This window comes from Heloderma suspectum, chromosome 1, assembly GCF_057233095.1.
Source record: "Heloderma suspectum isolate Gila_16-S chromosome 1, 16-S_ref, whole genome shotgun sequence".
In the NCBI taxonomy this organism is placed as follows: domain Eukaryota; kingdom Metazoa; phylum Chordata; class Lepidosauria; order Squamata; family Helodermatidae; genus Heloderma; species Heloderma suspectum.
Genome location: NC_139458.1, coordinates 77,206,392 through 77,220,640, shown reverse-complemented (window position 1 = coordinate 77,220,640; position 14,249 = coordinate 77,206,392). Strand labels below are relative to the sequence as shown.

Sequence of the window (14,249 nt, the reverse complement as noted above, 5' to 3'; positions counted from 1 at the left end):
CTTCCATATACATTATCCCACCCTTAAAAAATATCTTGCAGATTTGGCCAATTATTTGCTTCCCGGAAAGTCACTCCAAACCTTAACCTCAGGCCCAAACTTGATGTTACACAACAGACGTGTGTCATTGTCTCACTTTCCCTTGAGGGTAGAAATGCCATTTGAAGGGATTTTATTTCTTGATTGGAAAAAATAGCTGAAGCGACCCCTTCCCCAGCCATTCCACCACTGAAACATGCAGCCTCCTGCAGCTGCTTTTCATGAAAAACAACAGCTTTGGCGAGACTGTTCTATTTGTCTGCTGTGTAATGCCTAACTTGGCTCTGAGGTTAAGGCTCTGGGTGCCTTTGAGGCCAGAAAATCAGCCAACATTTTTATAGGACAGGATAAACAATACAGGAGTTCTTCTAATGTCATTGTGAAAGCCACTCGCCTTTGAATTCTGTGCTACAAAAGAGGCATTTGGAAAACGACAATTTAAAAATCACAAATAAGAAGCAAGACGAAAAAGATTAAATCTTTCCCATAAGAGAACAAGATAATAGTCCACCCTTCCCCAACCTGGGAATGATGGGAGTTGCAGTCCATCACAGCTGGAGGGCCTCCAGTTGGAGAAGGCTGCAGTAGTCAATGAACTAGGGCAGGAAGTATAACAACTATGTAGCCTTCAGGCATCATGGTTAATTTTGAATCCTCTATTTGTTAATGATGAGTTCAAAATGTGTTTATTCCAGTGTTAATTACGTCACCATCATGTTCTTGAGTGACTTCACTGTTTTGGATGCTCTTTGAGGCTTTGCCTCTGCATGTAAGTGGCCTATAATTCAACCCCTCCCCCCCATGGTCTTCATATTTCAACAGAAGGCAATGGCTGTGCACAGCAGATGATATTTATATTCAGTTATTTGTATTTAAATTCTGGATTTAAAAAAAAATAAATCATGATGATTTCCCTTCCCCTTCACTAGGTTTGGGAGATTTGTGTGTGTGTGAGAGAGTTTTGGTATATTAAACCTGCTTTGTTAAGGATTTTACACTGAAAGAAGCATACACAGAACTAGAGCTTTTCTATACAAGGTTGTTAATCACTATATCTACTTTTGGTTTCATTGCAGAATAGAGATCTGAGCACTACATGAAGACTGTTTCCTTTCCTGCTTTTCTGCTACATAACCTCTAGATGGCATTGTGGGATACCGGAATAGTGCAAATACACAAGTGAAAAAAGCGCTTTCACAATTAAACACCACATTTTCCCTGCTCTAAAAAAACTCACCCAAAGGGCTCATTAGACACAGAAGCAAAACTGGAGGGTCATGATGTCATCTAAAGAACCCATAAACAACCGTGAGTAGGGAATGACGAGTGCACAACAAATGACTTGCATAGAAAAGCCCCTAGATGCTGCATTCATACTTAATGCTAAACTATGGGTTAGTGCTATGTGAATGAGTCTCAGGATAGTCCAGAATGAGTCCCACCCAATGCCTCCTTTAGTATGGCCATGAGGAGGAAACTGGTAGCATTTGCGTCCATTTTCAACTAACTGTAGATTGTTGTTATATTTTAACTGGGACAAGTTGTGGTTAACTTTTATTTAAACAAGCCAACAGCAAGCCATAGTTTATGATCCTGGCTTGTTTGGACATGCCATAGTTAAAACTAACTTCAGTTCCCAGTTTGGACATATCAGTCTGGACATAACAACAAACTGCAGTTTGTTGAAGATGTTGTTTGTTGGCAAATGTTTCCAATCCGGAGAAGGAGAGGAGAACAGGCTCATGTAAATAATGTGAAACTGGGGATCTCCAGTGTAATTGGGCCCATGGGCACAATGGGATTTTTGAGAAAATGTTCTGGGTACTATCACAAAATGGCTGCCATGAGGGTGTGAGTCAAAAATGGCTGCCATGGCATGTGGGCAAACACCAGATTTGCTGCTGCAACAAAAAACCCATTTCCTAGAAAGGCAAGCTGGTGAGGCTAGAAGACAAACAATCCTTTGAACCCACCATTTTCTCCTCCAACAAAATGCCTGTCCCACAGGAAGGCGAGCCAATTTCCCCAAATCAGTTCTGAATGAATTCTTCTGAAATTATTTACTCCAAATGGGAAGATCAGTCTGTCAGTCTAATGTACCTCAACAGCATTGTTGTAAGGATAAAATGGCTTCTCTCTCTCACTCACTCACTCACTCACACACATACACACACAGTCCTCGGCTCCTTGGAGAAAGGGCAGGATACAAATTTCATAAATTAAGATGTGAAGGAGTTGTGACTCCATAAGCAATAGGTGTAAAAAGAAAAAAAGGGGAGGTGAATATATGGCTGGCACATTCCATTGGGATAAGGAGGTCAGGGCTCTATTTGGTCTGCAACCATCTGGCCACAAATCTGACAGAATGCCACACAAAAAGCACTAGCTCCTCTTGTTTGACAGAACATTTTAGCTTAATTCTGTTTTCTCCTGCAAATTTTCAGTCTCCTTCAGTACATTAGAGGATGTAAAAGCTGTATGCTATTCACGTCTTTTGTCCTCCCACGTTCCCATGGATAGTTTTTAAATGTTGGCATTATCCTTCACTGAATAGTCAATTGTACAACAGCCATTTGGAAAGTAGGCTATTTTAAATGTGTTAAAGAAAAAAAGAGACTTCAAGATAGTTAGAGCTGGAAGAAAAAAATGTGTATTCTGTGTTGTGCTGTGAATCAAAATAGGATGCATTCTCCATGGCTGTTCACCGGGGAGCATTTCGTACAATCGCTTTCTCCCCCTCTCGTCTGTGTGGAGGTGTGAGCAGTTATTGACAACAAGCTCAAAAATGTCTTTCTTCAGCCATTTTAACAAATATTTTTCTTCATTTGTGCACTCTGCTTTATCTCAGTGAAGCTATGCTTCCTGGAAAAGCTTTCAAGACTGTGGGATCAATCATACTTTCTATACTGTGCTTAACCGTTTATCCTAGCAACCAAGCTCATTCTGTCCTAGGGCGAGGAGAAAGTGGTTATTGTACCAACAGAGGGGGGAATTGTTCAGGCAATGCAATGGCGGGGTGCATCAGAGGAACCTAGGAAGCTGCCTTATACCAAGTCTTACCATTGGCCCATCTAGCTCAGTACTGTTGACACTGGTTGGCAGTGGCTCTCCATGGTTTCAGGCAGGGTTTTTTCCAGCCCTCCCTGGAGATGCCAGGGATTAAACCTGGAACCTTCTGCATGTGAAGCCTGTGCTCTTCTTCAAGTTGTGCTTCTATTCTGGGGATGTACACTTCTGTTCTCCCCATCAAATTTGTATGAGACTGTGGGGAAAGGCTTCCCTCTTTTCTCACTGTAGATTCTTTGATCAGCTTAGTAGACTCTTGACAATGACCCCCTAAGGTCAACACCAGGTAGTGTATGATGACCCTGCAGTGTAGTGCAACATTTTTATCCAGTCTCCTGGCATTTGGAGCTTTTTTTGGTGAGGGGAATGCAGTTAGGGTGAGGCTATGAAGCTGATTGAAGTAACGCTGCTGATGGTGGAAGGGGGTGACTTATTGCGTCTCATCCATGCAGGAAAAATAGTGGGGATTGTGCATGTTGGAAGCAATTTTCACCACAAAAACAGCTTGAAGGAAGACTATTGATCACCCCTCCTCAATGCTGCTGCTGCAATCAACTTCACAGCCTCTGCTACCGTTCTGCATTTCTCTAAAAAACCCAAACATTATACCCAAACAACCATGAGCATTTCTACACCAGGCTAAAATCCCACAACTTTACCAGGGCTTTCTGCCTTGATTTTAAATGCAGGATCACAACGGTCACCCTTTACATCAACTTCCCTCCCCTCCCCCTTTTCCCCCTTATCTGCCTTCTATATTTTTCATTATACAACCACTAGATGGCGTTGTGGTCTAGCTCCTCTTACTGTGAGATTTCCTGTTTTCACGAGGGAACTCAACGCACTGCAATTTGATAGCTCATTATCTCTGATCTTTTAAAAATGGGATAAAGGTAATTTAGTGCAGGAGATGCCCTGGTGGTTGATGATGTCAGGTAAAGGACCCGCAAACTTCTGTGAGGAACCAATCTCCACAGCAGGATAAAAGCCCCATGTGGAGAAGCCCCCCTGTGTAGTTAAAGCCCTGAGGTTGTTAGATAATGCTTTAAAATGCTGTAGTAGAAGTTCTTACCACACACCACCAAAATTGGTCATTTTGTATCAATGACTGGTTTGGATTTCCAGCCAAAAACAGCCTCTACAAAATGCACCTCAGGTCATAGTGAAGGTCACTCTAGTTCAATTGTCCCCTTAGATTCCCTCTGAGTCCAAAGCCAGCACTCAGTTGCATGCAATTGCTCCACAGAGTTGTGGGCAGATGCGTTGCATAGCAACCCTATGCTCTCTCTGGAGTTCTCTGAGAGTGGAGTGCTCCATTCCTGCCTATGTCCCTCACATTGCCAGCTCTCAATTGCAGCTAAATGTCTCCCAGGGCATGGTCAGGGCTGAGAGAATGTTGGATCCATTGGATCCACAGCCTCCCCCTCCCCGCCCACTGGCATGCCCCAACACACCCATTCCCCCCCTCTAGGAGGTCAGAGGGAGCCACCATGGAAACCCCCACAGTGACTGGGCAGAGCCTAGGGTGTGGCTCCAATTTTAGGGGGGGAAACCGTCCAAGGTTGGAGCTGTGGCCTTGGAGTGGCTTTTCTGAACAATCCTATTATATCCAGGACTCTGTCTAGGGAACATAGAATTGCTCTCTACATGTCGTTTTCACCACATAAAATCAGAGTGCAATGTGCTTAATTAGCATATATTGTTATAATATGCAAGTTATGCTCCACAGATTTGGGGAACTGGAATATGGTAACTGTAAAGTTAATCAGTTGTCAACTGGTAATCTTATTTGGAATTTTAAAACAGTTTTTTTTTGGTCATGTTTTTCATAATAGTTTCTTTTTATCATTTATTCTATACGGAATTTAAAATATTTATACTTTTTAATCTTTTTTGCATACATGGAACTTTCTAAATATTATTACCTCTCCTAAATCTAAAATATTTTGAGCATACTTACTGGGAAGTAAGTCCATTGGGAAGTATGCCCACTGAAGTCAATGGGACATATATGAGTAGTACCCATGTTTAGGACTGAGCTACACGGTCCTCTCCTGCACAGGACTAACTCTTTGTTTTGTTTCTCTCTAGGCATCCAAGCCACCACAACCAGAGAAAAATGGCCTACGTGGTTTTGACGAAAAGGCATATGTATCTTCAAAGCTGCTGAAGGCTGGAGAAGACCCTTATCGGCAACATGCTTTCAATCAGTTGGAGAGTGACAAACTCAGCAGTGACCGGCCCATTCGAGACACCAGGCATTACAGGTACCATGTCAGACTATTGCAATCTACAGCCATCAACTTGTGCTAGGCTATCTTGGCCAGCCATCTTTGTCAAGTGAGAGAGAAAAAATGAGAAAACCCTTCCCCAACCTGGTCCCCTCCAGATGTGTTGGACTACAACTCCCAGTATCCCCCAGCCAGCTATTCTTTTGCTGAATGTGTGAGTATAGTTAATGCAGGATGTAACATGAGAAGCAGGCATTTGTTTAATTTCAACAAGTCCCTAGAAATATTATTTTTTAATTGGATTCAGGCTGGTGGCCACTTCATTTTTAGTTCCTGTATTTGCCTGCTTTGTTAAAGATGCACATTATCCATTGCTGGTTAACATTTTTGCCAAACCAGAGTGTAGCACCTGGTCTCTCCTTCTGTCAAGGCTTGCTAACTCTAGAAAATGTGTGGGGGGGGGTCTTTCAAAGAATGAGAAATGTGTTAATACAGTGTATGAGGATTGGTGTGATATCAGTGAGCAAAATACATTGTGGCATATATAAAACTGATGGCATCAAACATCCTCAACTGCACCATACTGCTTATGGCTGTTCAGTAAACCTGCGCCTTTGCCTTTAGCTCACAGTCTAACGATGGTTCCACAAGATCAGTTTTTAATGCAATACATGTGCAGTTGCTACACATGTGTTACAGAACACAGATACCTTGCGTCCGAGTCGCACTTCTATTCTGGGGATGTGCATTTTCCCCAGCATTGGGTATTTTGTACTTGGAGGGAAATGCTATGATGATTTTCTCTTGCTAGTGTATTCCTTACTAGTGTAACTGCCACATGGCAAATTTGCAAATAAGTTTACAAAAGCTGTTAGGCTACAACATTTTTAGTTTCCTGCCTATGGATAAATACCTGAATTAAAAAAAAAAAACCAGTTAGAGAGAGAGATACACACACACACACACACACACACACACAATCTCAGACCTTAGAAAGCATATATAATCTAGATGTTATATAACCCAGATGTTCTGAAATTACAAAATATTTTAAGGGGGATATTTGGGGCATTTTAATATATACCTTGATGTAACTTAAAAGGAGCATAAAGGGACATATAGGAAATCGTGGTCATGGTTGCATGGGAACCTTTCACTGCAGGTTTTTTTTTAAGGCATGCTTCCATAAATTGTCCTTTCACCACCCAAACGGCTATGTTACACCCACTAGTATTGACAGAACATAGCAGAACATAGCACAAAATGCTAAGCCCCTGAAGTGTGGAAAGTCAGTTGCAATTCTTCATGTAGCTTATAGCAGAAGAGAAATGATTGGGCAATGCTGTGACCCCATCAGTCTGTAAGTACTCATGGACAGGCTGGGGAATGTGCTACGTATCAGAGACTCACTCTGGGTCATCACCTGACTGCCCAAGACCATTTCTAGTTGCCAATGGCAACCAGGTGTTTTCTTAATGAATCCAGGAGTACATCCAAGCTCTAAACCACCTTAATTTGGACCCCCAGCCGTGCAGAAGCTCTTTGCGCCCAGTAAGTCTAAGCCACACCAGATAGTGATCTGTCCATGACAACCAAACTATAGAAGGTTCCTCCACACCCAGATTACCATCACCCCACCCAACACAGAAAACCAGATCCAGAGTGTGCCCTGCTGAATGAGTGGTGCCAGACACCAAGCGAGACAGACCCATGGTTGCCATGTTGGCCATGAAGTCCTGAACCACTCCCAGCAGGGAAACCTCAGCATGTATGCTAGTCGACAGCACAACAAGCCAGGGGGATTCCAGCACTGCCTCTACGACTACCCTGGGAAACGGTTGGGCAGCAGGGTGTGCAGTACACCACAAAGATCTCTGTTCTGTCCTGAATACCTACCTTCAGATATACACACACTTGAAACTGGAAGATCTGCAGAACGGGGCACCTGGTGGTGGGGTTCTCCCATAATTACTCTGTCTACATTTGTTTCCTATTTCCTCTTAAACTTCAGTTCAGTAAATTTCTCCACCTAAAATTCCTTTGGGTGGTATCCAATTAACTCCTCCCACTAGCAGAATGGCTTCTGTCAGCTGGGAACCATAGTTTCCCAGTTTAGAGGAAACAGGAAACTATGTTTATAAAGGAGACTTCCTGATTTGATTGCTTGCCCCACAAAGGGAGGAACGAAGGGGCTGCATGTGCAGGCAAAAGCTTGTTCTGAATGTGGTCAATGTAATAAAAGAACATACTACATTTAACACTTTAGAAGGACAGATTTAGATAGGATGGCACACACATCAGTTTATTAAGCTGGAATATGATCACCTGAACAGGGCCATTGTATTTTCAGTTCTAAGCTGCACACACGTATTGATTTTTTAAAATATGGATTTTTGTTCATCCTTCCACAAATTTTGTTACAGGCTATTATGTGACCAGTTAGAAAAAAATCAGAAATGCCTGAAAAATCCATGCATTTCTCCCCATAGAGAGCAATTTCTGAAATGGGCGATATGAGTACCAATTTTGTTCTTCATTATTGCTGTTTTAAAGCTGTTGCTCATGACCCTATTTTAAACCTGTAGCCATTAGCCTACTGTCAGTCTCCCCATTGTGCTCTGTTTATATTCTTCCATTTATCCAGTGTAGCTTACTGCAGTTTCCCCCTTGTCTCCATTCCATTATGCATTCACAAACAGAAACTAACCACAAGCCTTGATCTCCACACCATTTTTAAATTTCTTACAAGTTGTTTGCAAGTCTGAACTGTTGAAGATTGGGCTGGCAGCTGTGCCAAATAATTTTACAGCTGAATAACTGAATATTTCCCCCATCCATCCCCAGATAATTCAAGGCATTTCTATCTTCATCGAATTGTAAGCTATAGAATGATGCCAGTGGAAAGCATCTCAGCATTTACCAGTTCACAGTTATTTAAGTGCATCAAGAGATAAGATTATATGAAAGAGATGAGGTGTTAGATAAGACTCAAAGACTGTAGATTAGCCTTATTATCAGCAGGCTACTGTTCAAAGCAGTTGAGTTGGCAGGTCTATCTAGCAGTAAGACAGGAGCAGGATTTGAATACTTCAGTGATTCAGGGCTTGCCAAAGAATACCTGGAGACCCATTCATTAGTTAGAAAGGATGTTGGAGTGCTTTTTGGTACTGTCCTTACAAATATATGCTGGCCTTGAGCTGACCCCCAAATTAAAAGTTGCAACAGTTTAAAAAATCAACACACCTCTCCTTTCTACAGAATAGAGTTTTGGTGGGTACCCTGCCCGCACCCTCAACTGCACGGTCAAGGGCTGTGTGGCTCCCATCTTCTTGCTCTCTTTCTTCCTGGCTGCCAGAGCAGGGGCATCAGAGGGCAGGTGTCTGCATCAGTCCACAATCTTTAAGAACATCTTCCTTTTGGTCGCATAGGATGCCCCCTATCCGTGGATGCTGTATGGGCTACCTGATCTGCCTCTGTGATGGCCTCTGAAAAGGGTTTGAAGGCCAGAAGAACCATGCTGTCAAGCTGAGGCTGTGAAGGTCCAGGTAGAAGATCTTGCCTCTGTCCCAAGAGAGCAGGTCCCTTTGGAGAGGCAGTTGGTGAAAGATCTACTCCAAGAGGTGCCCTAGGGTCATAAACCAAGGCTGCCAGGGCCACCAAGGGCTAATAGTATGCAATGTTCCCAATCCCAAACAAGCTTTGCCACCATGCATATTAGAAGTGGAACTGGAGGAAACAGGTATCATTAGTAAGGGAATGTGTCTCATAAATCCTAGTCCAATCCTGTAAACATCCTGCTTTAATATCCCCACATTGCAGAGTCGTCTGAAGATGAGAGGGCGTGGCTTCCCTAAAGCCCCCTAGTATGTTCAGGATAGATTTGAACCATTAACTCCCTGTTTCATGGCTATGTGATATCAACTTTGTATGGAAATGCCTGCTCCACTGTTCTTTGCAGTGCTGAGATGAGCAGAAGATCAGGGAAAGCCCCTGTTCTGTGTGAACATAACACATAAAAATGTCTATAATATCTCTACATCATGTGGACTTAATAGCATTTTAAAATGAAAAAACAACAGAAAAAGTAAATGTGAATTAGTGCAATAATATACATAATATGCCTTGTGCCTGATCCTAGTTTTTCCACTTACCCTTCATCAGGGCTTCTTTATACGCTTGGAAATGGCAGTAATAGGCCACTGTCACAGTAATAACATGCGGCGTGAAAACAATAGTTGTCACTTAGAGCAGTCATAAAACAATAGCAATGAACATTGGGATAAAAAATAGTAGCAGTTTAGTAATAGCCATAAACCAATAGTAATAAATGTTAGAGTAATAGATGGTTCAAATAAGTTATGAGCAGAGCAGTTACCTTTCCTAGCTCTTGGTGAAAAGGAACTACAAAAGTCACCCTGATTGGCCAAATATATACCCTATCACAGCCCTGCCCACGTACAGTGGCCCCCTCTATTTTCCCCTCATGTGTCAGAAATTCCCTTTTCTGGAGTCTCTTGGCTTTTATTGCTTTGGAGCTCTTTCTCACTGGATCATCTCCACAAATTGGGTCTCTGATCTTATTCGCAATGTTGGGACCCTTCACCCTTTTCTGCATATCCCCTCTGCCTTTACCTACTTTCTTAGGATGTTTTCACAAATGATGCTAAGAACAGCTTTTGGTCTGAATGTTAATGCATAACAGAGAGTGGAAGAGAGAAACCCACTTTTAAATCAAATGGGCATTCTAGAACATAACTTCTAAATTTGACTAATGCTACAGTCTTCCAGATTTGACTGATTTGTGGATCATTTGTAAAAATGGCTTAAAAGGTGGGTAGGTTAGAGCCACAGAATGCAACTCTGCTCACCAATAAATTGTATCATTCAGTGAGTTAAATGAACCATGGGAAAGGAAAATTCACAGCTTGCCCACAGAACGTCCTTAGCAAGAAGGTGCACTTAGAAGCAGTTGGGAGCTTGTTTTTTGTAATGTTTACTGTTTGTACCCCTTAGAGACCTGCACTCCCTTTGTCCTATCTTTGGTATTGCTCTCGTCTATTGATTTTCTGTCATGTGTGGGTAAAGGTGTGAATTAGTAGCTTTTGGTCCTCTTGATCAACAATGGCTATTGAGGCTATGAATGTGACCTGTTACTTCTACAGTAAGAAAGGGCATTGTTCCTTATCAGTCAACAATAACTTCTGTTTTGCTATCATTTGTAGTGAGAGAGCAATTACTGTTCAGCAGCTTCTGTAGGGTAGCAAAATGGGTTGGAGACATCTTTATACTGCTGAGAAGTTTCTTTAGGGCAGGGATTCATTTGCACTTTGTCATGATGAGCCTCCCTACCTAATTTGGGACCTCCACAAGGGTAATGAATACAAAGCAAAGCAAAGTTGTCTGGAAGGGCCCAGTTTTGTCCTAGCACAGGGACATTCAGATCAGATCAAATGGAGAGTTACAGAGAAAGGAGAGGAACTTGTACAACATAAGGAATTGCTGCATTGGCCCAGGGCCGGGAGAAGCTCTACCTCCGCCTGAGGTGGGAGAGCACACACACATCTCTGCTATGTTCATCCTTCCACAGCTGCCCCTACCATGTCTCCTCCACCCCATTCTGCATTTCCCAGCCCTCTACCATCTCTCTCCCTACCCCTGCTGCTGCCCCCTTCTCCCGTCTCTCCCAACCCTCCATCTCATCTCCCCCCGCATATCTCCCCCTAGCAGGTCTCCCCACACCCTGCCACATCTCTCTTCTTCCTTCCAGCATGCCACCATGTCTCCCCCCCATCTCCCACCCCCCACCGCATCTCCCCACCCCCTGCTGTGTCTCCCACCTACCCTCCCATCACTGCCACTGCTCTCTGAAGAGACAGCCAGGATCAAATGCCTGGCTCTGATGGGTCCTTTCTCAGAGCCAAGCACTGTGGGAGGAGTGTTCCTGAAGATCGCCTGAACCGCAGGAAATCATGGGAGGGCCAGCCCTGATTGGCCACAGGCAGTGAAAATAAGCAGGAAACAGCTGGATGGTTTTAAGGAGCACTTAGGACTGCTGGATCAAGGTCCCCAAGAAATATTCTCAGTCCATGGTGCCTGGTCTTGTGCAGAGCTGGGAAGCTAGAATTTTCTAAGATATAAAGGTCAGCATAGCACTTTTGCCTCGTGGTTATGATGAAATTCCAGAGTGTACACACTCCAGCATGCACACACCAAGATGTTCAAGATGGCCAGGGATAGAAGGGCTACAGCACTTCCTCTAGTTACTCTACTGGGAGAGGTGGAGTTGGTTGGCTTATGGAGCTGCTGTCAAGACTGCTTAGCTGAAAAGCCAGGGCTTGGAGAGAACCTTGGGATGGCTTGGAAAATAAACATAAATCTTTTCATCCAGAGTGCAGAGACAATGCTGGTCACTTGGAGACAACCTAAGGGCATGATAACCTCTGGGACAGAATCAAGGAAAAGTTAAAAAGTTGGTTCATTTTGGAAGAGGAAAGTTCAATCCCAGGTTCTAGAGGAAATATCTCTTATCTAAGATATTTCCATCTCCCTGACCCTCAACTCTTTAACCAAGCAGCAGTGGTGGAAGATACCGGAACCAAGCAGCAGCTTAGGGTTGCCTCTCCCCAGAGGCTGAATAATATCACCTGTTCCAGTTCAAGCTCTGTTCAAGCACCAGGGCAGGAATTTACATGACGGAGAAGGACTTAAGAAGAGCCCTGCTGGATCAGACCAAGGTTCCATCTAGTCCAGCATTCTCTTCATGCAGCAGCCAACCAGCACAGGAAACCCACAAGCAGGATATGAGAGCAACAGCACCCTCCCTTCCATGCTCCCCAGCAACTGTTAGCCATGTAGCCATCCGGATTAGTAGCCATTGATAGCCTTCTCCTCCAGGAAGACTTCAGACAGCTCTTGGTAAAGCCTGAGGAGATCTGGCTGGAGTAGGGAGGGGAAGACCAACAATTTTCGACCTTGCCCAAATTCTCCAAAAATCCCTTTAAAACCTGTTTTGGCTCTCTCCCATTTTCATTTTCAGCCTATTTTTCAGCTCATTTGAATGGGGAAAGTGCACATTTCTGTGCGCATTTTTCAAAAGTGCTCACTTCCCCCATTGATGGAAGTGTGAAAATGCATATTCCTTCAAAAACACACATTTCAGAGTGCGGATTTTTAAAATGTGATCGCAAATTCTGAAATTTGCGAACATTTCTGGAAAAAAGTGCTCCTGTTTTCATTCATATTTGGGATTATGAATAGGACATGTTTGCATGGTTTGTGAACAAAGACAACATCCTCATACATCCTTAGGCTGGAGGCAGAGCTGGATTGGATGTTTCTCCAACAGTGGATTGGAGCTTATTGAAGGTTGACGTAAGAGGGGTACACTGCAAACACACACCCCTCCATGCATTATTTAATTTATTTATTTAATACATTTCTATACCACTCAATAGCCAAAGCCCAATTAAAACCATAAGACGCAACATGATAAAATGTAATACAAATGTTTTAAAGTTTAAAACTACAATATAAAATAAAAATAGAAACCAAAATCGGCAGTGCAGAGATTTAAAATACAGTAACAGATTTAAAACAATAGAAATTGACATACGAAAATGTCTGGGAAAATAAGGTCTTCACCTTTTGCTGAAAAGAGCATGATGTAGGCACCGGGCGAGCCTCTCTGGGAAGCTCATTTCACAATCAGTGTGCCACAACAGAAAAGGCCCTCTTCTTAGTAGCTACCCACCTCACTTCCTGTGGTGGGTTCTTCTAAAGAAGGACTACTGAAGATGATCTCAGGCAGATATATGTATATGGGAGGAGATGAACTTTCAGGTAACCCGGCTCTAAGCCATTTAGGGCTTTGAATGTTAATACAAGCACTTTGACTCCAGCCTGGAAATGGATTGGCAGCCTGTGGATTGGCAGCCAGTGCTTTGAAAGAACGTGTGGAGGGGGCTGCAGAGTAATCCAGCCCACTACCAGAACTACATGCCACCTCCCCCATCCCTTGACAAATGTCTGGTAGATGTTCATGAGTTCTCCATGCATACAGATGTACACAGAGAGAGCTCCTACACTGGAGGAGAGACGCTGAGCAGTCTGGTTCCTTTCTTGAGTGTTGGTGCATTCTGTGTGTACATCTGTGTATGTTCAGCAGGGGAGGGGGGTGGCAGTATGCAGTTACATGCAGTGGGTAGGCAGTGCCAGATTTAAGAACAAGCCATGGCTTAGGGCCTCATATTATGAAGGGCCTCTAAATATGTTGGAGATAACTAAGATGTATTATAATTTAAATTGCTTTAGTTTAAATACATCAGAAAGTCTGGTGTGACTTACAGCAGAGTTGCCTGATATAGAGAAAGCATGGCAACACAGTATTTAGTACTGGAGGCAGTAAGCGCAGGCTAGAGCTGGTTTAAAAGAAGTTCAAATCAACTTACTTTATTTGTGCTTTTATATACACCTTCAGAGAAGGCTATCTTACATTGTTTAAGTACAAGCACTGGGTGGTACCCTTTCATTACCCTTCCTATTATAATGTAATACACTTTCCCCCTTTATTTTTATGGTATGTGGCCTCTGAATCCTGACATGGCTTAAGGCCTCAGCATGTCTTAATCCAGCTCTGTGGGCAGGACTTGCCTACACAGCCCAGAGGACTCCTCCAGGCATTCACTGAACACTGAACTCCTATATTCTGCCACCTAGTCAGGGTGGCTGGCCCTTCCCCCGTCTGTCTGCCCCCAGGTGAATGGCTCTTCACCCTGTCACCAAGAACCCTCCTATGTTTGAAAGGCCCCCTGTTTGATTTTGCAGCTGTTGACTGTGCTGGGAGAAGGGGATCTTGGACTTGTTTTAAGTTCAGAAATCCGTTGGAATCTGAGGCAGAGCAGCCCTCTTAGGCAA

At 43.3% G+C, this 14,249-nt stretch overlaps 1 protein-coding gene across 1 annotated transcript in view; it reads left to right on the top strand.

Moving 5' to 3' along the window:
- GALNT16 (polypeptide N-acetylgalactosaminyltransferase 16) overlaps window positions 1–14,249 on the top strand; it is a 211,899-nt gene that overhangs the window by 109,559 nt on the left and 88,091 nt on the right. Inside the window, exon 2 of the mRNA XM_084847928.1 lies at window positions 5,197–5,372. Coding sequence (XP_084704054.1) covers window positions 5,197–5,372 — 176 coding nt within the window. The remainder of the gene's footprint in view (window positions 1–5,196; window positions 5,373–14,249) is intronic.